This window comes from Desmodus rotundus, chromosome 1, assembly GCF_022682495.2.
Source record: "Desmodus rotundus isolate HL8 chromosome 1, HLdesRot8A.1, whole genome shotgun sequence".
Lineage (NCBI taxonomy): Eukaryota > Metazoa > Chordata > Mammalia > Chiroptera > Phyllostomidae > Desmodus > Desmodus rotundus.
In genome coordinates this window covers 88439771-88464117 of record NC_071387.1, presented here as the reverse complement: position 1 = coordinate 88464117, position 24347 = coordinate 88439771, and the positions used below count along the sequence as shown (strand labels likewise).

Here is a 24347-nt window from a genome sequence, read left to right as displayed (position 1 = left end):
AACATTGAGGAATTTGCCATGGTGGCTTCTAGGGGTCAGGAGAACCACCCATCTAATAGACAGCATCCCATTTTGCCTGCAGTTGATCAATAAGGAGGAGGATCTGTTGGAAAAGGAGAAGAGTACTTTCCCTCTTCTACAAACCCTGATGACAAACAAAGTGCCTTATGAGCAGCTGTGGGTGACAACCTATGAGTTTAGCATCAAGTCAGAGGAGTGGATGAACGGTATGTCACAGTCTCACTATGCTGGAGCAGGGTGGGGATAGGGTTAGGGGTCTAAGCCAATTCTGAAATAAAGTTTGAACTTCAGATTCTGGCCGGATTTTGTATCATATTCTGATACTCTGGATTAAGGCAGCCACATTCAAATGTTTCTGATATGATAATCATGGAAAGTAGGAATCAAAGAGCCAGACTTATTGCCAGGGTAAACAGAATATGCAGCCACCCAAAGACATGGATTGGGTAGTGACTCAGAGAAGCAGAAGGTGGGAGGATAAGACAGCAGTTCCATTAGAGTGCAGTTTCAAAAAAGGCCAACTGCAATTGACATCTATAAACTACTTTTACTCTAGATTCTGAAGCCTAGAGAGATATTGGGAAGGTAGAGTCAACAGAACTTAATGATTGATCTGATATGGGTCAAGGAAGCAGGGAGAGACAGTGAAGGACCAGAATGACTTCTAGACTGCAGGCTCAGGCAATTTAGTGGATATTGCCATCACTAAAGATCATTATTCTAATCTTTGGATTATCTTCTTGTTATTTTGACAGTGTCTTTCACTGAATAGAAATTTTAATTGTAATGAAGTCTAGCTTGCCATTTCTTTTTTTTAACTTTTATTGTTATTCAATTACAGTTATATGCATTTTCTTCCCATCCCACCAACCCACCCCAGCCAAACCCACCTCCTTCGCCCGCCTCCACCCTCCCCCTTGATTTGGTCCATGTGTCCTTTATAGTAGTTCCTGTAATCCCCTCTCCCTATTGTCTCCTCCCCACACCACCCTGGCTATTGTTAGATTGTTCTTAACTTCAATGTCTCTGGTTATATTTTGCTTTTTTCTTCTGTTGATTGTGTTCCACTTAAAGGTGAGACCATATGGTACATGTCCCTCACGACCTGGCTTATTTCACATAATGTTCTCAAGTTCCATCCATGCTGTTGCAAAGGGTATAAGCCCCTTCTTTCTCTCTGCTGTGTAGAATTCCATTGTGTAAATATACCATAGTTTTTGGATCCACTCGTTTGCTGATGGGCACTTCGGTTGCTTCCAGTACTTGGCTATTGTAAATTGTGCTGCTATGAACATTGGGGTGCACAGGTTCTTTTGGATTGGTGTTTCAGGGTTCTTAGGGTATAATCCCAGCAGTGGAATTGCTGGGTCCAAGGGCAGTTCCATTTTTAATTTTCTGAGGAAATTCCATACTGTTTTCCACACTGGCTGCACCAGTCTGCATTTGCACTAACAGTGCACTAGGGTTCCCTTTTCTCCGCATCCTCTCCAACATTTGTTTGTGGATTTGTTTATGTTGGCCACTGTGAACAGTGTGAGGTGGTACCTCATTGTGATTTTAATTTGCAACTCTCTGATGGCTAGTGATGCTGAGCATCTTTTCATATGTCTCTGGGCCTTCTGTATGTCTTCCTCGGAGAAATGTCTGTTCAAGTCCTTTGCCCATGTTTTAATTGGGTTGTTTGTCTTCCTGGAGTGCAGTCATGTGAGTTCTTTATATATTTTGCAGATCAGAACATTGTCTGAGGTATCATTGGTAAATATGTTTTCCCATACTGTTGGTTCTCTTTTCATTTTAATGTTGTTTTCTTTAGCCATGCAGAAGCTTTTTATTTTGATGAGGTCCCACTTGTTTATTCTTTTCTTTATGTCCCTTGCTTTAGGGGACGCGTCTGTGAGGATGTCGCTGTGTGGAATGTCTCAGATTTTCCTGCCAATGTTTTCCTCAAGGACTTTTATGGTGTTATGACTTATATTTAAGTCTTTTATCCATCTTGAATTTATTTTTGTGTATGGCGTAAGTTGGTGCTTGAGTTGCATTTTTTTGCACGTAGCTTTCCAGATCTCCCAACACGATTTGTTGAAGACGCTATTTTTGCTCCATTTTATGCTCCTGCCTCCTTTGTCAAATATTAATTGACCGTAAAGAGTAGGGTTTATTTCTGGACTCTCTGTTCTGTTGCATTGGTCTATGTGCCTGTTTTTATGCCAGTACCAGGCTGTTTTGGTTACAGTGGTCTTGTAGTACAGTTTGATATCAGGTATTGTGATCCCTCCTGCTTTGTTTTCTTTCTCAAAATTTCTGCAGCTATTTGGGGTCATTTATGGCTCCATATAAGTTTCTGAAATGTTTGTTCCATGTCAGTGAAATATGTCATGGGTACTTTAATACAGATTGCATTGAATCTATAAATCGCTTTGAGTAGTATGGCCATTTTGGGTTTTTTTTTTCTTTTATTGTTATTCAATTACAGTTGTATGCCTTTTCTCCCCCTCCCTCCACCCCACCCCAGCCGCACCCACCTCCCTCCCCCATCTCCACCCTCCCCCTTGGTTTTGTCCATGTGTCCTTAATAGTAGTTCCTGTAATCCCCTCTTCCCACTGTCCCCCCCGCCCCCCCGGCTATTGTTAGATTGTTCTTTTTCTTTTTTATGTTTTTTTTTAATTTTTATTGTTATTCAATTACAGTTGTATGCCTTTTCTCCCCATCCCTCCACCCCACCCCAGGTAAACCCACCTCCCTCCCCCACCTCCACCCTCCCCCTTGGTTTTGTCCATGTGTCCTTTATAGTAGTTCCTGTTATCCCCTCTTCCCACTGGCCCCGCCCCCATCCCCCCACCCCCGCCCTGGCTATTGTTAGATTGTTCTTAACTTCAATGTCTCTGGTTATATTTTGTTTGCTTTTTTCTTCTATTGATTATGTTCCAGTTAAAGGTGAGACCATATGGTATTTGTCCCTCACCGCCTGGCTTATTTCACTTAGCATAATGCTCTCCAGTTTCATCCATGCTGTTGCAAAGGGTATAAGCTCCTTCTTTCTCTCTGCTGCGTAGAATTCCATTGTGTAAATATACCATAGTTTATGGACCCACTCGTTTGCTGATGGGCACTTAGGTTGCTTCCAGTACTTGGCTAGTATGGCCATTTTGATGATGTTAATTCTTCCAATCCATGAGCATGGTACATGCTTCCATTTGTTTGTGTCTTCCTTAATTTCTTTCTTCAATGTTGTGTAGTTTTCTGAGAACAGGTCTTTTACCTGCTTGCTTAGGTTTATTCCTAGGTACTTTATTTTTCTTGTTGCTATATCAAATGGGATTTTTTTCCTGATTTCTGTTTCTGGTGCTTCTTTGTTGGCATACAGGAATGCCTTTAATTTCTGAGTATTGACTTTGTATCCAGCTGTTTTGCCAAATTCATTTACTAGGTCAAGTAGTTTTTTTGCTGGAGTCTATAGGGTTTTCTATGTACACTCTCATGTCATCTGCAAACAGAGAGTTTCATTTCCTTCTTTCCAATTTGGATGCGTTTTATTTCTTTTTCTTGTCTGATTCCTGTGGCTAGGACTTCCAATACTATGTTGAATAGGAGTGGTGAGAGAGGGCACCCTTGTCTTGTTCCTGATCTTAGTGGAAAATCTCTAAGATTTTTTCCATTGAGTATGATGTTGGCTGTAGGTCTCTCATATATGGCCTTTATTATGTTGAGGAATGCTCCCTTTATTCTCACTTTGCTGAGTGTTTTTATCAGAAATGGGTGCTGTACATTGTCAAATGTTTTTCTGCATCTATTGATATGATCATGTGGTTTTTGTCTTTGCTGTTGTTTATGTGATGTATTATGTTTATTCATTTGTGAATATTATACCATTCTGGCATCCCTGGGATGAACCCCATTTGGTCATGGTGTATGATCTTTTTAATGTATTGCTGGTTGTAGTTTGCCAATATTTTGTTGATAATTTAAGGATCTGTGTTCATCAGCAATATTGGCCTGAAGTTTTCTTTCTTCGTTGTGTCTTCATCTGGTTTTGGGATTAGGATGATGCTGGCTTCAGAAAAGCAATTTGGGAGTCGTCCATCATTTTGGGTTTTTTTGAATAGTCTGTGAAGGATAGGGGTTAGCTCTTCCTTAAATGCTTTGTTGAATTCTCCTGTGAAACCATCTGGTCCAGGGCTTTTATGTGTTGGGAGTTTTTTGATGACTGCTTCAATTTCGTCTGCTGTTATTGGTCTGTTCAGGTTTTCTGCTTCTTCTTCATTCAGTTTTGGAAGATTATATTTTTCTAGAAATGTGTGCATTTCACCTACGTTTTCAAATTTCTTAGCATACAGTTCTTCACAGTAATTTCTTACAATCCTGTGTATTTCTGTGGTATCAATTGTAATCTCTCTTCTTTCATTTCTAATTGCATTCATTTGGATCCTCTCTCTTTTTTTCTTGATGAGCCTACTTAAAGGCTTGTCGATTTTGTTTATCTTTTCAAAGAACCAGCTCCTGGATTCATTGATCCTTAGAATTGGGCTTTTAGTCTCTATGTCATTTTGACTCTGCTCTGATCTTGGTTATTTCCTTCCTTCTACTTACTCTGGGCTCTCCTTGTTGTTCCTCGAGTTCTTGTAGGCGAAGGGTCACGTTGCTTGTTTGAAATGTTTCTATCTTTTTAAGGTAAGCCTGTATTGCTATGAACTTCCCTCAGGACTGCCTTTGCTGTGTCCCATCGGTTTTGGGTTGTTGTGAGTTCATTTTCATTTGTTTCCAGAAAGTTTTTGATTTCTTCCCTAATCTCATTCTTGACCCATTCATTGTTTAGTAGCATGATATTCAGTCTCCATGATTTTGAGTGTTTGCGGTTTTTTCCTTTGGGTTGGTTTCTAGTTTCAGCCCCTTGTGGTTAGAGAAAATGCTTGATATGATTTCAATTTTCTTGAATTTGTTGAGGCTTGCTTTGTGTCCTATCATGTGGTCTATCTTTGAAAAAGTTCCATGGACACTTGAAAAGAATGTGTATTTTGCTTGTTTGGGATGAAAAGCTCTATATATATCAGTTAAGTCCGTTTCATCTAGGGCATTGTTCAATGCCACAATATCTTTGCTGATATTTTTTTTGGATGATCTGTCCATTTTTGACAGTGGGATGTTGAAATCCCCTACTATAATTGTGTTGCTGTCAATATCTTTCTTTTTGTCTCCCAAGATTTTCTTTTTGTGTTTGGGTGCTCCTATGTTGGGCGCATATATATTTACAATGTTTATGTGTTCTTGGTGGATTCTTCCTTTGAGTATTATGAAGTGACCTTCTGGGTCTCTCTTTATGGCCCTTGTTTTGAAGTCTATTTTGTCTGATATGAGTATTGCTACTCCGGATTTTTTTTTCTTGTCCATTTGCTTCGAGAATTTGTTTCCAGCCCTTCATTTTCCGTCTGTGTAGGTCTTTTGTCCTGAGGTGGGTCTCTTGTAGGCAGCCTATGTGTGGGTTTTGTTTTCTTATCCATTCAGCTATTCTATGTCTTTTGATTGGAGCCTTTAATCCATTTATGTTTAAGATTATTATCGATAGGTAGTTATTCATTGCCTTTTTTTCCTACCTGTGTTCCTCTGTCTTTCTCTTTTCCTTCCTTTCCTTAAAGCAGTCCCTTTAGCATCTCTTGCAGAGCTGGTTTGGTGGAAGTGTATGTATTCTTTTAGACTTCTTTTGTCTGGGAAACTCTTTATTTGGCCTTCTATCTTGATTGAGAGCCTTGCTGGGTAAAGTAGTCTTGGTTGCAGGCCTCTGGTTCTCATTACTTGGAATATTTTTTGCCATTCTCTTCTGGCTTGGAACGTTTCCATTGAGAAGTCAGTTGCTAACCTTATTGGTGCTCCCTTGTATGTTTCTTCCTGTTTCTCCCTTGCTGCCTTTAAGATCCTCTCTTTGTCTTAGAATTTTGCCATTTTAATTATGATGTGTCTTGCAGTAGGCCTCTTTGGGTTCCTCTTCATTGGAACTCTCTGTGTTTCCTGGATTTGGGTGACTTTTTCTCTCATCAATAAAGGGAAGTTTTCCATCATTACTTTTTCAAACAGGTTTTCTTTTCCTTGCTCTTCCTCTTCTCCTTCTGGTGTGCCTATTACATGGATATTATTATGTTTCATGTTGTCCTGCATTTCCCTTAATCCCTCTGCATTCTTTCTGATCCTCTTTTCCTTTTCTTGCTCTTTCTGGGTGTTTTTTTCTACTTTGTCCTCCAGCTCGCTGATCTGATCCTCTGCTTCATCAAGTCTGCTTTTCATTCCTTCTACTGTGTTCTTCAATTCAGAAATTGTATTCTTCATTTCCTCTTGGCCCTTGTTCATACTTTCTATTTCCTTTTTCATGTTAATATAGTTTGCAGTGAGTTCATTGTAGTTTCCCTGTAGTTTCTGATATTTCTCTGTGAGCTGAGTGAGCTTCCTGATAACCATTGCTTTGAACTCAGTATCTGATAGTTGAGTTGCCTCTATTTCATTTAGCATTCTTTCTGAGGCTTCCTCCTTTCCTTTCATTTGGGGATTTTTTTTTTTGTCTTCCCATTGTTTGTGAGACTCTTCTTGTTAGCCTCTGCTTCTTAAATTGATCTGTTCTGACTCCCTGGGTTTATGGTATGAACTTCTATGGTAGAATGCCAGTGGGATTCAGTGGTGCCATCTCCTTAATCTCCTGAGCTCACTGGTCTTGAGGTGACGTTTATGGGTCTAACAGGGTGTAACTCTAGTCTTTTCAGGGCTCCAGGTTTTATTGTCTCACTGTCTGATCTTTCAATGTCCCTATCTTTGGTTTCTGATCTTCATATATGCTGGTATACCATTGGCTGTTCGCTCTGTTCCTCAGATTAGCTAGGCGTTTCACTGGTGCCGAGGGGAAGTGGACTCTACTCCCACCTATCTCGCTACCGTCTTCCCCTGATTGAATCAGCTTGTCATTTCTTTCAACTAACATACCATTCCTGTTGTGTTGTATCTAACAGGTTATCACTAAACTCAAAGTCATCTAGATTTTTATCCTATGCTATCTCCTAGGATTTTCATAGTTTTACATTTTACATTGAAGTCTATGATGCATTTTGAGTTAATTTTTGTAAAGGGTATAAGGTCTGCATCTAAATTCATTTTTCTGCATGTGTATATCCACTTGTCCTAAAGTCATTTGTTGAAAAATTATTATTTCTCCATTATATCAATTTTGCTCCTTTCTGAAATATCAGTTGACTATATGTGGGTCTATTCCTGGGCTCTCTATTGTGTTCCATTTACCTATTTATCTATTCTTTTATGAATACCAAACTTGATTATTATAGCTTTATAATAAGTCTTGAAATTACTAAAAAAATCAGTCCTCCAACTTTACCTTTTCCTTCAATATTATATTGGTACTTGGGGTCTTTCATGTATCTCTATAAGCTTTAGAACCAATTTTCCAATATACAAAAAAAAAAAAAAATTGCTTGGATGTCTATTGAGATTGTGCTGGATCTATACTCACATTGGGAAGAACTGATATCTTTGACATTGTTGAGTGTTTCCATGAACATGGAGTATCTCTCTATTTATTTTCTTCTTTGATTTCTTTCATGATAGTTTTATTATGTAGATCTTTATTATTATCTAGATGTTGTACATATTTTGTTAGACTTATACCTAAGTATTTCAATTTTAAAAGTGCTGATGTAAATGGATGTGTGTTTTTAATTTCAAGTTTCACTTGTTCATTAATGGTATATTAAAAAGCAATTGAATTTCATGTATTAACCACATTCTGCAACCTTGCTATAATTATAAATTGGTTCCAATTTATTTTTAATTCTTTTAGATTTTCTCTGTAGAGGATCAAGTTAAAGGCAAATTGTTTTGTGTCTTCATTTCCAATCTGTATACCTTGTATATCCTATTCTTTTAGCACTAGCTTTTTGCATTAGCTAGTACTTCCACTGAATGATGTTGAAAAGGAGTAGTGAACAGGGACATTATTGCTTTGTTCCTGATTTTAGCAGGAAATATTCTAGTTTCTGACCATTAAGTATGATGTTAGCTGTAGGTTTTTTTGTATATTTTCTTTATATCAAGTTGAAGAAGTTCCCCTCTATTCCTCATTTGCTAAGAATTCTTATCATGAATGGGTGTTGGATTTTGTCAAATGCTTTTTTTAATTTATTGATATGATCATGTGATTTTTCTACTGTAGCCTATAGATGTGATGGATTACATTAATTGATTTTCAAATGTTGAAACAGCTTTACATACCTGGAATAATAAATCCCAATTGATTGTGCTATATAATTCTTTTTATATATTATTGGATTCAATTTGCTAATATTTTGTTGAAGATTTTGCATATATATTAATGAAATATATTGGTCTTTAATTTTATTTTCTTGTAATGAATTTGTCTGGTTTTACTTTTCTTGTAATGTCTTTGTCATAGAGTAATGATGGTCTCATAGAATGATTTAGAAAGTATTTTTTCTGCTTCTATTTTCTGGAAGAGATTGTTGAAAATTGGTAAATTTTTGGTGGAATTCACCAGTGAACTCACCTGGGCCTGGTGCTTTCTATTTTGGAAAGTTATGAATTATTGTTTACTTTCTTAAGTAAATGTAGATATATTCAGCTTGTCTATTTGTTCTTGTATGACTTTCAAGGAATTGGTCCATTTCATCTAGGTTATCAAATTTGTGGTCATAGAGGCTTTCACAATATTTCTTTATTATCCTTTTAATGTTAATGAGATGTGCATTGATGTCCCCTCTTTCCTTCCTGATATCAGTACTTCGTCTCTTTTGTTGTTTAGTCTGGCTAGAGGTTTATTTATATTATTGATCTTTTCAAAGAACCAACTTTTGGTTTTATTATTTCTTCTTTTCTGCTTACTTTTGATTTAGTTTTCTCTTATTTTATTAATTTCTTAAAAGTGGAAGCATAGATTATTCATTTTAGAATATATGCATATTCAATGCTATAAATTTCCCTCTAAATACTTCTTTTGCTACATCCTACAACTTTTGATCAATTATATTTTTATTTTTCTTTAGCTCAAAATGTTTTTTTTTTCTCTTGAGATTTCTTCTTTAACCCATGTGTTATTTAGAAATATGTTGTTTAATTTCCAAGTATTTGGGGATTTTACCAGCTGTCTTTCTGTTATAGAATTATGAGAGTGTAAATCCTTGCCTTGTTCCTAATCTGAGGGAAAAAGTATTCCATCTTTTACCATTGAGTAAAATATGTTGTTTTGTTTTTTTAAGACCACTTTATTGTAGTATGGTTAATATGTAAAAAGCTGTACATATTTAATGTACACAAAAGTATAATAGTGCAGTTTTTCATAGATGCCCTTTGAAATCAGATTGAGGGAGTTCCCTTCTATTCCTAGTGTGTTAAGGGGATTTTATCATGAATGATATTGAATTTTGTCAGATGCTTTTTCTGCATCAATTAATGTTACCATGTGATTTTTCTTGTTTAGACTGTTAATGTGGTACATCACATTATTTGCTTTTCAAATATTAAACCAGCCTTGCATTCCCATGATAAACATCACTTAAACATGGTGTACTATTCTTTTTATATATTACACAGAAGTCATGCACACTCTTCTTTTCTAAACATTTTAAATTTTTGATTACTTAACAAAAACGTTGGGTTGATGAAGCACGTTAGTATCAATGAATCTATGTTTATGAAGCTATGTTTAGTCTCAGCAACCCTGAAAGAAAAGTTTTTGAATAAATTTGCAACATCATGATGCAAGAATTCATACTAATTTGAAATATCGAAGGGGAAGGAAGCAGCAACATGAAAGATTTTTACTGAATGTGAAACCCTACTGAGTTGTCACCTAAAAGAAAGGGAGGAAAAGGAAATTAATCTTTGGGCATACTTTTTTTTAAAAAATGAGTTATCATTCTTTTAAAATAATACATTTTAAAATAATTTCAAGCTTACATAAAAGTGCTAAAACTATACAGACAAATTCCATATCTCTATTCACCCAGTTGCTAATATTTCACATTTGTGGAACACCTTTCACTACTTCTATAATAACATCTATAATCAATGCTAACCATTGATTCACTTTCTGCATTGCATTATATGCCAAGTGTTATGTTACTATACTTACCTCACTTTACTTTTACTGTCACCCCCCAAGGTATTCATTATTACCCTTGTATCACAGGTGATACTGTTAAGCCTTCAAACAGTTCAGTAAACACACCCATGGGTTACTGTCTAAGCAGAAGTTTCAGATACAGACCCAACTCCAAAACCTGTGCTTGTTCCACTATCCATACCATAGGCCCAATTCTAAATTCAGAGAATTAAAGGTACATGTGACTGACTTTTACTTGGTGGTCTGACTCTTCCCACAATCCATCTTTTTTTATTTCAGGACCACTCTTTTTACTGAATGCTGAAGAAATTGCAGAGGAAATAGGGAACATGTGGAGGACAATATATAAATTGACTAAGACCTTCATTGATGTGCCTGCACCCAGGCGCTTGGCAGAGAATGTGAAAATCAAGATTGATAAGTTCAAGCAGCACATCCCTATCCTCAACATTTCCTGCAACCCTGGAATGAAAGACCAGCACTGGCAACAGGTCCCTGTCCCTGCCCACCCCCCACCAGCCCAGCCCATACCTGGTCCTGGTGGCCTCTTGGAAGGCAGGAACAATTACTAGGACAATCTTCTTTCTGAAAGGAGAAGCTACTTGAAGCCAAGGGGTAGTGGTGGGGGTGATAGCCTTCTGACATAAGGGAACAAGAAGGATAAGGGAAGAACTGCTTGTCTTTTCACATGAGCAGATTGGCCCTTTTTTTTTTTTTTTTTTTGGAGACCCCATTGATGGTGGTTGAGTACTATTCCAGCCACTGGCTACCAAGGCTCTCCACATCTTCTGTCCTTAGCAAATGACTACTTAAGGTTCTAAAGGATGATAAGGGTGTTGAATCACAGTGGGATGGGCGTTGCTTTGTTCCTGACCTAGGCTACACAGAAGAGTCACCTCTTTTCCTGGGGGCTCCAAACAATGCCTGATGCCTCCTGCTTGGGCTGACTGTGCTGTGGAGTTTCATCATCCAACAGGCAATGTTCAGAAATAATTTTGCACTCTTCTTTCAACCCTTTGAGTCTATAAATGAGAATAATAAATATCCTTCCTAAAAATAGTTGGGATTTTTATAAGCAATCAAGTGTGAGAGTGATAAATGTGGTATGAACACTAACCAGAAAAAAGAAAAATTCACTGTTTCTGTAGTAATTATTACATTCAAGGTCTAGCAATGGCCTTGAAACAGCCTCAGCTAGGGAGTTGCTCTGTGTGGAGGTAGAGATGAGCATCCATAGGCAAATTACTCTCTGACATGGCCTGGAATTCCCTCTCTCAGAACCATGCACAAGACTGAGAACACTGTCTCTAGAAGGTCCCAATGTGAAGGCACACCCTTGACCTTCCATAGAATGGAGCCTAAGCACAGCTGCTACAAGCATTTTGATCTCCCTGGAAAAACAAAGATCTCAGTACATGAGAGATCCATGAGTCTTCTGTGGAAGGGAGCTGCTTTCAATTTCCCAGAAAGCCTTGAAACTCAAGATTATATAAGGCAGGGCTGTAAAGAAAGGCAGATGAGAGGTCATCTGGGTAGACTTCTGCTCTTGAGCAGAAGGGCAGCTGCCCTCTCTTGATGTTCATAGGGTGCTTCTCCCTGTGGACCTAGCCTGACTAGAACTTTAACCATATGAAGGGTAGGGAGGTTGAATAGTGCTAGGTTGTCTTCTTAAGATGGCACTATAGAAAGTGCCCTCATCAATAGTTAAACAACACTCCGGGGGGCTTGGAAAGCCATCCCCTCCACCTGGTGCTCCACCTATGATGACACTATTCTCACGCATGGTCACTCTTAAAATCCCAACCATTCCTAGACATTCATAATTCTCATTTATAGGCCACTTAGATGGATAGATTGGAAAAAATATTCCTTAGAATTAAAATATAACAACAATAATGGCTTCAACCTATTGAATAGCAACTATGTACTGGGTACTCTCTTTCATACTTTATGTGGATTCTCTCATTTCATCCTCCCAGCAACCCTTTGATGTACAGACTATGATTGTCTCCATTTCACAGATAAGAAAACTGAGGCTTAGGTAGATTAAGTTGTCATGTGGCTAGTAAGTGAGGGGGAGGAAACTGACATGTAGGTCTCTGACTCAGCTTAGACAAAAAAGGAACAAGAGACAGCAGATGGAGGGAGTAGAAGGTATGGTACAGTAAGCCATAGTTGAGAGTGGAGCAGCCAGAGGAAGAGGCTCCAGAATAATGAGCCCCTTAAGTGAAAATCCAGTGGGTGAGCTCAGAAAAGACACAAGCCACCAGATACACTTAGGGCTGCCCCACTCTAAGACCCTTCCTTACTACATTATAGGTCATACCCCAAGCCATGCCCTGTGACAGCCCCAGGTCTGGGGAAGCTCTTCTCTTTCCTAATGCCTAATTCAGGAGACCCATTTGTTCAGATTCTGGTTTTGACAGGGGTAAGGCTAAACAACCTGTAGTTCCAAGGCTGTAAGATGGATCTTCTGGAGTCCTAGGGTGGCTCTATGAGCTTTCTGACCATTTCTCTCACAGGACTTAAGCAGGAAAGGCTGGTTCCTGAATTTAAGAGACAGACTTTACTGTTGTCAGCATAGGGATTGCTACTACAGTTTAAAACAAGATAGAACAGGTAACATCTGACCTTAGGAAGAAACTGCACTGATGAGTAACAGAGCTGACCCTCTAGGATGGTGCTGCCCAACAGAAATATAACATGAACATGTGTAATTTTAAGGTTTCTAGTAGCCACATTTTTAAAAGTATAAACAGGTGAAATGAATTTTATGAATAAATTGTATTTAACTAAACACATCCAAAATATTATCATTTCAACAGGTAATCAAAATAAACATGTTAATGAGATATTTTACATTACTTTTTTCATATCAAGTCTTTGAAATGTGGTATAATTTTATACTTACAGCACATTGGAGTTTGGACTCATTGGAGTCATGTTTCACGTTCTCACTAGCCACTATAGTCCAGTGGCTTCATACTGGACAGCTTAGTTCTAGGCTCATAGAATAGAAAACCAGGTACTTTGTTAATCTCCATAATTAATAAAAGCACTTTAATTAATGTAAAACTACCAATCTGTGAGTCTTCCTTATGGGACAAGTACTATGCCAAATGTTTTACATAATTACATCATTTAGTGCTAGAACTAGCCAGTGTGTTGTTCGAAGCCATACTTAGCATAAATGAGAGCCAGGACCAGCAGGGACAGCTATGCAGACTGAGCTCCATGACTCTGAGCAATGCCACTTACGAGCACTACAGTGTGGTTTTACTTTCTAGAATTCTGCAGGGTATAACCTGCACAACTGCACATAGAAAACCTGACAGAGATGGATAAGAGCTTTGGATCCAAGCCCCAATTCTGCCATTTACTAGCTGGATTGTCCTGGACAAGTAATTAATTTCTTTGTCTTAGTTTCCTTATATGTAAAATGAGAATAACAGTACATTGGTACCTTTCTCATTGTGTTGAGAGAATGATATAAGTACATAAAGGTCTTAAAACAGTGAATGCACAGAGTAAATTCTCAATAAATATTTATTACCACTATTATTTACATTAGTAGTCCTCCGGGAGTCCTCAGAAGGCAGGTTGCAAGCCATTTGATTTAACTTGTTCACTCAGTGCTTTCTCTCATAAATATTTACTAATGCCTACTAAGTACCAGGCCCCAAGAACAAAAGCTAAATAAGAAAGAACATGACACAACTCTCCTATTCTGTTCTGCTCTGACATTCTTTAGTCATCCTAAGGCTGGACAGAGAGAAAATTGGACAGTAGGTGAGGTTTTTGACAGCACCTCATTTCCCTTCAATCCTTGTGTTCTTCTTTAGCACACATAATTCTCAGACTGCCCAGATCTCCCACTCCCTGAGAAAAGTGTTCAAAATCTGTCAGAGACCTTATTGAAGACCTTTCTTGGGGATATTTTCACTTAAAAGATAAGCTTAGGATAATATTTACACCAAGGAAAAGGCACAGTGCTAATATTTCCACCAAGTTAGCACACCAGGATGGAAAGGAAAATATTGTAGAGGAACCCTTCCTCCTTCCAATGTCCTCAGATCACAGAATTCGGGGCCTGCCGGTCATATGTACTCAGGACTCCCTCCTTTTATTCAGCAAACATTGCAGTTTCTTTCATGGATCAGGCTTTACACTAGGCCCTGGAAGTCCCAAAACAAACAAGACACACTCCTAACCCAAAGATACTAACAGGTTTGCACTGTGCCCACTGCTGGTGAAAGACCAGCTCCCAGTAAAGCAGATATAAATCAGTGTGGTCCCTGGGCTGCCCCTGAATCTTTAGATCTGCACCATCCAATTCTTTAGCCACTAGCTACATGAAGCTATTTAAACATAAGTTAAGTTAAATAAAATTGAAAAGTCAGTCTCTTGGCTATACCAGCCACATCTCCAGGGCTTGGTAGCTGAACGTGACTGGTGGCTACTGTAAGAGGCAGTGAGGACATTGAGCACTTCCATCATCACTGGAAGCCCGCTGGGCACCACTATGTTGAACTATAAACACTTTCTTTCATCTTTTTTTTGCAGATTAGTGAGCTTGTTGGCTGTGAAATAAAGCCTACAGAGACAACTTGTCTGGCAAATATGCTGGAATTTGGATTCAGCAAATTCATTGACAAGTAAGGTGCCTCCCTTCCTTCAGGAAGTGTTTTGGTCAAAGTACGTGTAAGTTCCCAGTATGATAGGACTGGCCTCGTAGCAGGCTATTTTCCTTCTTCTGATTTGTGAAACCTAATATTTTCCTTTTTTTGATGTATTTTATTTATTATGTTATTACAGTGGTCCCAATTTTTTTCTCCCCTTTATTCCCCTCTGCCCTGCATCTCCCCTTTCAACAGTATCCTCCCCCCCTTAGTTCATGTCTATGGGTCATACATATCAGTTCTTTGGCTTTCCTGTTTGTGATACTATTTTTAACCTCCCCTTGTCTATTTTGTACCTACCATTTATGCTTCTTATTCCCTGAACCTTTTCCCCCATTCTCCTCCCTCCCTCTCCCCACTGAAAACCCTCCATGTGATGCCCATTTCTCTGATTCTGTTCCTGTTCTAGTCGTTTGCTTAGTTTGTTTGTTTGTTTTTTAGGTTCATTTGTTGATAGCTGTGAGTTTCTTCCCATTTTAATGTTCATAGTTTTGATCATCTTCTTTTACTTAATTAAGTCCCTTTAACATTTCATATAATAATGGCTTGGTGATGATGAACTCCTTTAACTTGACCTTATCTGGGAAGCACTTTATCTGCACTTCCATTCTAAATGAAAGCTTTGCTGGATAGAGTAATCTTGGATGTAGGTCCTTGCCTTTCATGACTTTGATTATTTCTTTCCAGCCCCTTCTTGCCTGTAAGGTTTCTTTTGAGAAATCAGCTGATAGCCTTATGGGCACTCCTTTGTAGGTAACTCTTTCCTTTCCTATTGCTGCTTTTAAGATTCTCTCTGTCTTTAATCTTGGGTAACTTAATGATGATGTGCCTTGGTGTGTTCCTCTTTGGGTCCAATTTCTTTGGGACTCTCTGAGCTTCCTGGGCTTCCTGGAAGTCTATATCCTTTGCCAGATTGGGGAAGTTCTCCTTCATTACTTGTTCAAATAACTTTTCAACTTCTTGCTGTTGTTCTTCTCCTTCTGGCACCCCTATGATCCAGATACAGGAACGTTTAAAGCTGACCCAGAGGTTCCTCAGCCTCTCCTCATTTTTTTGAATTCTTGTTTCTTCATTCTGTTCCAGTTGGATGTTTATTTCTTCCTTTTTTTCCAAATCATTGATTTGAGTCCTGGTTTCCTTCCTGTCACTGTTGGTTCCCTAAATATTTTGCTTTATTTCATCTTGGGTATCTTTCATTTGTTCTTTCATTTTTCAACCAAGCTCAATCAGTTCTGTGAGCATTTTGATTACCAGGGCTTCAAATTCTCCATCAGATAGGTTGGCTAGATCCTTATCACTTTGCTCTCTTTCTGAGGTTTTGCTCTGTTCTTTCATTTTGGCCCTATTTCTTTGTTCAGGGCCCCTGTTAAGTTGTAAGGGGGTACGCCTTACGTATTTACCCAGGCAGGGAAAATCTTGCCGCTCTGTGGCGCTGCCTGTTGGGGAGGGGCCAGAGAGGGAACCATACAGCTCGCCTGCTCATGTCTAGCGCACTTTTCAATGAACTCTCTTGTGAGACTGGGAGTTTCTCCCACTGCAGCAACCACCTGACTGTAGTCCACAGTCAGCTCTGAGTCTCAGTTTCCCCTTAAGTCAGCCCCTCCCATGCATCCTGTCGCCTCACCACAGTCAATCCCCATGGTCTGCTGCCTCATTGTGGTTTCTCTCCATCTGCCGCCTTACCAGTCTGATTGTTCTGTTTGACTGTTTCTTTAATTCTGTGGTTGTCAGAGTTCCATGCAGTTTGATTTTCTGGCAGTTCTAGTTGTTTATTGATTTTAGATTGGTTGTTATCCTCCTTTTGGTTGTATGAGGAAGTGAAGTGTTTCTATCTATGCCTCCATCTTGGCCAGAACTCTCTGTGTAGATCTTTTATTCTGAAGTGGGTCTCTTGTAGATAGCATACGTGTAGGTCATTATTTCTTATCCATTCATCTATCCTATGTCTTTTGATAGGAACATTTAATCCATTACATTTAAGGTTATTATTAATAGGTACTTATTCATTGCCTTTTTTCTCCTTTGTAGTTTTGTTTCTCTCTCACACACACACACTTTTCCTTCATCTTCTTAAAGCAGTCCCTTTAATGTGTCTTGTAATGCTGGTTGGTGGAGGTGTATTCTCTTATCCTTCATCAGGGAAACTCCTTATTTCACCTTCTATTTTAAATGACAGCCTTGCTGGGTAGAGTAGTCTTGGTTGCAGGCCTTTGATTTTCATTACTTGGAATATTTCTTGCCATTCCCTTCTGGCTTGTAGTATTTCTGTTGAGAAATCAGCTGCTAGCCTTAGAAGAGCTCCCATGTATGTTACTATCTGTTTCTCCCTTGCTGCCTTTAAGGTTCTCTCTTTGTCATTAAAATTTGGCATTTTAATTTTGATATGTCTTAGAGTAGGCCTGTTTAGGTTCATATTGTTTGGGACCCTCTGTGCTTCTTGAATTTGTGTGGCTTTTCCCCTCTTCCAGGTTAGGGAAGTTTTCTGTCATTATTTTTCAAACAGGTTTTCTATCCCTTGCTCCTTTTCTTCTCCTGCTGGTATTACAATGATGCTAATGTTATGTTTCATGTTGTCCTGAAGTTCCCTTAAACTATCTTCATCCTTTTTGAGACTTTTTTCATGCCATTGTTTTACCTGGATGCTTCTTTCTACCTTGTCTCCCAGCTCACTAACTAGGTCCTCTGCTTCATCCAGCCGACTTGCAGTTCCTTCTAGTGTGATTTTAATTTCAGATATTTTATTCTTCATTTCTTCCTGGTTCTTGTTTATAGTTTCTATTTCCTTTATAATGCTGTTGTAGTTCCCACTCAGTTCCTTGTAGTTGTCACTGAGTTCCTTGAGCATCTTTATAAACTTTTTTTTTTTTTAATTCTGTGTCTGATAGATTGCTTGCCTCAATTTCATGTAGCTCTTTTTCTGGGGATTCTTCCATTCCTTTCAATTTGTGGTTCTTTCTCTGCCTCCCTGTTTTAGGTGACTCTTTTTGTTTGTTTCTGCATCTCAGGATGCTCTGCTTTGCCTCCCTGTCTTCATTGGGTGGAGTTCTGTGGTAGGAATTTTGTGGGACTCAATGGTGCTATCTCTTTGATCTCCTTGTCTGAGTGTCCTAGGCTTTTCCTTTTCTCCATTTGTATGGGCTCTCTTGTTGTACTTGGGATTTACCTGTTTGTGGCTTCTTCATTGGTGAGTTATCCCCTCCAACTAGTTTATTTGTATTCACAATTCCCACCTTGTATTGTATGCTTCTTTGTTGACCAACACTCCGTTAACAAGTGTTGGTTAACAAAGTAGTATTACCAGACAACCAAACTTATGCCAGCAAAAAGAACCCCCTTACCACGTCAGCAATATCAACTGTAATTGAGCAAAGATTAATAAAGGTGAAGAGAGATTAAGAATACTATAGGATAGGAAAAAGGAAATATGAGATGACTAAAAGAGGGGAAATGTGTTTTGGAAGAGGGAGGAGAGTTGATAAGATTAGGGATAGAGCCAAGGTGAAGAAATGGGGAGAACAAAATTTAAAATGTAACTAAAACACAGAAGGGCAATGACAAACATGGAATAAGAAAAAGGAAGAGTATGCTATAAGGTTTAAAGTAAAATTTAAAAGGTATTGGCCCAATGGGAACCAAATTGCAGAAAAATCACAGCAGAGTCAATAGCAACAACAGCTGAATGAAGTTTAATAAAAGTGGAAACACAATAACAATATTGTACAAAAGAGATAAGTGAATATGAGATGTCTACAATATAGAAAAATGATTTTGAGAGGATGTGGAAGGCAAACTAATAAGGGTATAGATAATGCCCAGAGAAGACTAAGAGAGGGGGAAAAATTGAAATAAAATTCCTCGCTCAACTGATAAAGGGTTGGGGGAAAGCAAAATGGAGGTAAGACGGGGGAAGAGTATCTTATGGGATTTAAAGTACAAATAGTGAACAAATAGGAGTTCCATTGGAGAAGTACAGTAATAACCATGGTATTTCACCCAACTAGCTACAATTTATAAAGATGGAAAGGAAATGAGACTAAATAAGACTCTTATAAGATGGGGGAAAGAATGTGAGCTGACTTTAAAAAGAAGAATGCCTATGCCAGATTAGATGAAGAAATAGTAAGAGTGAGGAATAGGAGCATGGCATAGTGCAAGAGAAAATACAGTTTACAACAACAGTAAGGAAAGTCAGGAAAATGGCAAAATGGAGTAAGATCAGGGAAGTGTGCTGTGTGGGATTTGGAATAATGATAATATGAAAAAATACATAATCTGAATAAAAAGAATAAAAAATAAAAGACCATGAATAGTGAGTTAGTTGGAATATGAGTGAAGTGAAGGAAGAAATATTAAAATGCTATATGAAAGGAAGAAAAAAAGAAGAAACAGAAAAAAACATGGAAGTTTTGATGTAGAGCAAGTGAAATTCATCTCAGCTCTTAGTGTTTACCTTCTGGCTTCTTTCTGGATCTGTCTCTGGTTTTCGATCATTGCAAGATGCCAAGGTGGCTCATCCAACTTCTGTCAACACTGCCTGTATCACCTCCCCATGCCTCTACAGGGAACTTCTGTTATGATCAAGAGGGTGAGGTCTCTGTGTCTCCCCTTGGAGGCACTGTTCAGTCTTCTGGGAAAATTGTGGGTATGTTCCCCCTGCCTCTATACTTTTCATCTTAGTCTGTCCCAGTTTATTTCCAATAATGTATAGTTTCTGCTTAAATAGCTGTTTCATGGCGGGGGGTTGATGGGGAAAGAGGGCAATTGGGATAAGAGTGTCAGCTCTCTCCTGCTTGGTGTAGTCTGCTGCTCTGTGTGAGCCAAGTGTGGGCGGCACCCTGAATCCCCCGTGTCACACCCTTTCTTAAATTCCTGTTTTGATGGCCTCAGTGAAATAGGGCCCTAGGACCCAGTGTACTTTGTCTCCCTGTGGGGAATTCTAAAAGCTTAAAACCTTTTAGGTCTTCTTAGCCTTGCTGTCTTACTCTTGCAGAAAAAAACCCCTGAAGGTTGTTAAGCCTGCCCAGCTGGTTTTGCAGTTCTTCCCTGTTCCTGCCTGAGTTGGAGGGCTGGGCTCAATCTTCTTTTCCTGGAGGTTCCACCAAGGAAGAAGGTCTGGTCTGACCTCAATCTCAGGTGCACAGTTCCCAGCCCACTGCCCTAATAGCACCCTTTGGCCTGCACTCTCCACTCTGTACCACTGCATCAGGCTGGGGCCAAGAAACCACCTCACTTTGTACCCCTTTGATCAAACTGCCCAGGTGTACTAATTTACCGCAGGTTGTGCCCACAGTCCTTGTCTTTGTTGGCCAGACAGCTGCATGTGCATAGGGTTCCTGCCCAGCACGCCTTAGCTCCCCTTTTGAAAAAAGTCTCTCTGAGTGCTACTGCTGCAGCTCCAAGCCACTGCCTGACTTTCCACACACTAATTCTCTGGCAAGTGCAGCCAGAATCCCCTCCACTCTATGGCACTTTCCTGGCCAGCAACTGCCACCCCAGCTAGTGTGTGCTGATGGCTGTGTGATTGTGTAGAGCCTGTTTCTCCCTGGCAACTCTGGGCATTCAAGTTGCTCCTGGCACAGGTCTGTGGATTCCCTACCCTAGGATTGAAGGGAGCCACTAGGCTGCTATCCCTGACCAGGCTTTCCTCAGATGTTGTCCCCATGGCAGCCACAGTTTCTGGTGCTAGCCCCAGAACTTTCCCCATGCTCTTATAAAACCTCCTTACTGCCCATTTTGAAGCATCCTCTGCATCCTTTGGCTTCCAAACTTCATATCAGCTAAGATTCTGCTGACTTTTCACTTTGTTTTTTGGATGCTCAACTAAGTGTCCCAGTTGGGTGCATGAGCAAGTGGGCTCAGCTCCTACCTACTTCACTGCCATCTTATAAAAAAAGTTTTTAAAGCCCTGGCTGGTGTGACTCAGTGTATTGAATGCCAGCCAGCCTGTGAACCAAAAGGTTGCTGGTTTGATTCCCAATCAGGACACATGCTTGGGTTGTGAGCCAGGTCCCCAGTGGGAGCATGTGAGAGACGACCAATCGATCTATCTCTCTGTCTCTTGTACATTGATATTTCTCTTCCTCTCTTTCTCCCTACCTTCCCCTCTCTCTAAAAGTTAATAAATAAAATCTTTTTAAAATTATTTTTAAAAAGTCATAAGGTGCATTACAAGCACTTTATCTTATTTAGTTATACCAGCAACCCCTTATATGGACAGATGCAGACTTAAGGCCTTTCAAGGGACTTGGTCATGGTCACAGCCAGCCTTGCATCTCATACTCACCTAGTTTGGCACCTGTGTTTATTAATTATTCCCTATGCACATCTTTTGGTTGTCTCCCAAGAAGGCCACCTTTAGGATGTGACCATGCTATTAAGGTTCTGATCAGTCATAGTTTGGTATTACCTGTGCCTCATCTACCTCCTGGATAAGGCTAAATGGGGGGTTTTCAGCTCTGTTTAGTTAGTACTATTTGGCTGACTATGTGAACAATTCTACTGCTCCTTTTGACAGAGGGTAGAAGGCACACAGTGTACAAGGAAGAAACACCAGATTAGGAGTCAGAGGAACTGGTGTCTAGACATTGTTCAGGCAATCCCCAGCTGTGCAAATGCCTTTGGGCACGTTCATGGCTTCCTCTGGGCTTCAGTTTGCTGACCTGTAAATAAAGACCATACAGTTTCTTCTACAGTCAAGAATATAATGAAAACCCAGCACCAAGGCAGAGAAAGTAAATCTTTCTTTTCCTTCCAAGGACTTGGCTTCCCAGTTTTCTGAGCACATCAGGGTTTAGGACCCAGATATCTATGTGGAAATCAAAAGGAATTTGTATTCCCCTTGTCTCCTCCCTCCCACCACTTTTCTGTGGAACAGAAGGGCTACAGATGGGTGGACCCAGCATATCAGGAAAACAGCAGGTTGGGTTTTTTGTTGTTGTTTGTTTGTTTTTTAAAAGGTAGGACCAGGAAGTAGAGCAAAAGCCAACACATAAATTAACAAAAATTCCAAGATCTGAATAAGAAGTAAGAGTAGTAATTCTGAAGTACATAAGGAACAATAAGAGGTAAACAAAAATGGAAAAAAAAAAAAGGAGATCTTGTGTTAATGGCCTTAAAACAGTGGTTTGAACTGGATACAATTTTCTTCCCCCAGGGGACATTTGACAACACCTAGAGACATTTTTGATTGCTACTGCTGCAGATGGAAATGAGGTCCAGGTTCTTGGTTGTTGCAAGCAAAGAATTGAATGGACTACACAAACAGTTAAGCAAAGCAAGCAAGATTTATTAAAAAAAAACTAGACTTTCCAAGATATGGAAGCAGGCCACCTCTGACCAGAGAATGGCCCTCTTATGCTGAAAGGGTGCAGGATTTATAGGGGGTTGGTTTATTCTGAATTCTTTTGGTTCATTTGGCAGGCTTTTTACGGCACATGCACAAGTGCTTATATAACTTTTAAGCTTCTGCACATGTGATTTCTGACAGTCCTGCTTGATTGCCCACTCAGGGACCAAACCACAATACTTATTTATTATAATAGCATGATAATAAAGCAGAGGTGAAACAGTAGTCAACTATGGCTACAGTGCACACACCTGGCTTCTTGCTAGGTGCTACAAGGTGTTTCTTGGTAACCAGGACACTGGATGCTGGCTGATAACAGCATGGAGCCTCGGGACTTCCTCATTTCTATTCTGTCTCCTGCCTCAACTTCCCCCTGAGAGACATCGTTCTCAAAAATTCTATTTTGGATTTACAGTAGAAGCCAAATATCCCAGCCCTTAAAAATTGAATAGGAAAGACTGGATGAACCGTACATAAATATCTTTGAACATGAGCATTGGAAACATAAACATTATAATAATTTTACAGGTTTATATAGGTTAACTGTTATATGTAATAGAACAGGTGAGAAGGGTAAAACAGTAAATAAGAAAGTCGCTAGAGTATGCCAACAAAAATTTTCTAAAATCTCTTATTAAAACTGAAATGTAACTTTAAAAAAAAAATCTTTTTTGGGTTGCTGAGAGAGGAGAGTCAATCTTCTGTATCTACTTCCTGCTAGAAAAGGACAGTAGACACTGCCTGCTGAGAACCACAAAACTCTAACCCTATTTTATCCAGTGGTTGGAGAGGAATTCCTGAGACCATCATGGACACTGTATGTTGGTCAGCTCTAACATCACTGGTAGGGATTGGTTGGAAACCCTAGAGCATCATCTTCTTGATGTGGAACTGTTTAAGTCTAGAAGATACAAATTTAAACAATAGGTTAAATAAGCAAGGGCCACAGAGCAATAGGGTTAGGAGAATTGCTAAGGGACCTAATAGGGGCAATAGCTGAGATGTACTTGAGAGCCAGGAGGTCAGGGCATCGTGAATACCCAGGATTTGTTTGTTATACTTATGTAGCCATTTTGCTTGCTCATAGATATTCTTTATATTGGTATCAACTAGCCCAGAGTTATTTACATAGACACAGCAAGTCTTATTAATTGTGCAAACCCCACCTGCTCAGCCAGAAGGTAATCAAGGGCCAGATGATTGTCCATGACTATATTTGCTAAAGAATTTATGGAACCATGTATTTTTGCTAGGGCATCAGCAGTGTTCCAGATGATATCATCCATAATCTGAGTGAGCTCTTGTAATGTATTTTCATGATATGCAAATTCTCCCCATGGAGTGGTAGCAGCTATGGCCAATGCCACCCTTGCTACCACTAAACCAAAAGCTTGGTTTTTCCTCGCTGTTGTCTGCCCTCCTGAGCGATGGGTAATATTTTTTTGGATCACAGGCTAGCTAAATGTAAATCTTTTTTTTTTTTAATTTTTAGAGAGAGAGGAGGGGAGGGAGAAAAAGAGGGAAAGAAACATTAATTGGTTGCCTCTCACATGCTGGGGACCTGGCCCACACTACACGCATATGCCCCAGCTGGGAATTGAGCCAGTGACTTTTTTGGATTATAGGCCGGCCCTCAATCCACTGAGCCACACCAGCCAGGGCAACTATGGGTAATATTTAAAATAGTAAAGCTATGAGGGGCCAAAGTACCAAGAGTACAGTTACCTCCATGGAGAGAATTATTAAGATGTGAGTGGGCAATTGCCTCTAAGAGTTTTGAACGAGAAGTTAAAAGGCCGTTAGGAGTTCCACATAGCCAACCAGGGCCTGGAGGTGCAAAAATGGAGTTGTATTCTTTAAGGAGTATGGAGACAGGAAGTGAAATACAACCTTTAAAGGGGTCTAATTTTAGGTCTTAAATATGTTGCCCTGCAGGGGGGTTGTGAGAATTTAGATAGGACTCCCTGAAATGGTTTTCCAAATTTCCAACTAGTGCATTTTGAAGTATCATTTTCCTGAATGGAGTAGGTTTTATCAAAGCAGCTATGGGTGTTATTTAGAGTGCAGTTAGGGTCATAGTTAGGATTATATACTATATTAGACCAATTTAAGGGCTTAAATATGGATTTCTCAGTTAAATAATTGAGGGAACTGGTGCTAGTGAGGGAGGCCAAG

General features: G+C 39.4%; 1 protein-coding gene across 1 annotated transcript in view; it reads left to right on the top strand.

Moving 5' to 3' along the window:
• The window catches only part of DNAH3 (dynein axonemal heavy chain 3), a 239369-nt gene that overhangs the window by 68473 nt on the left and 146549 nt on the right, over window positions 1-24347 (top strand). Inside the window, exons 17-19 of the mRNA XM_024560497.3 lie at window positions 83-227; window positions 10428-10639; window positions 14712-14803. Of these exons, the coding sequence (XP_024416265.2) occupies window positions 83-227; window positions 10428-10639; window positions 14712-14803 (449 nt within the window). The remainder of the gene's footprint in view (window positions 1-82; window positions 228-10427; window positions 10640-14711; window positions 14804-24347) is intronic.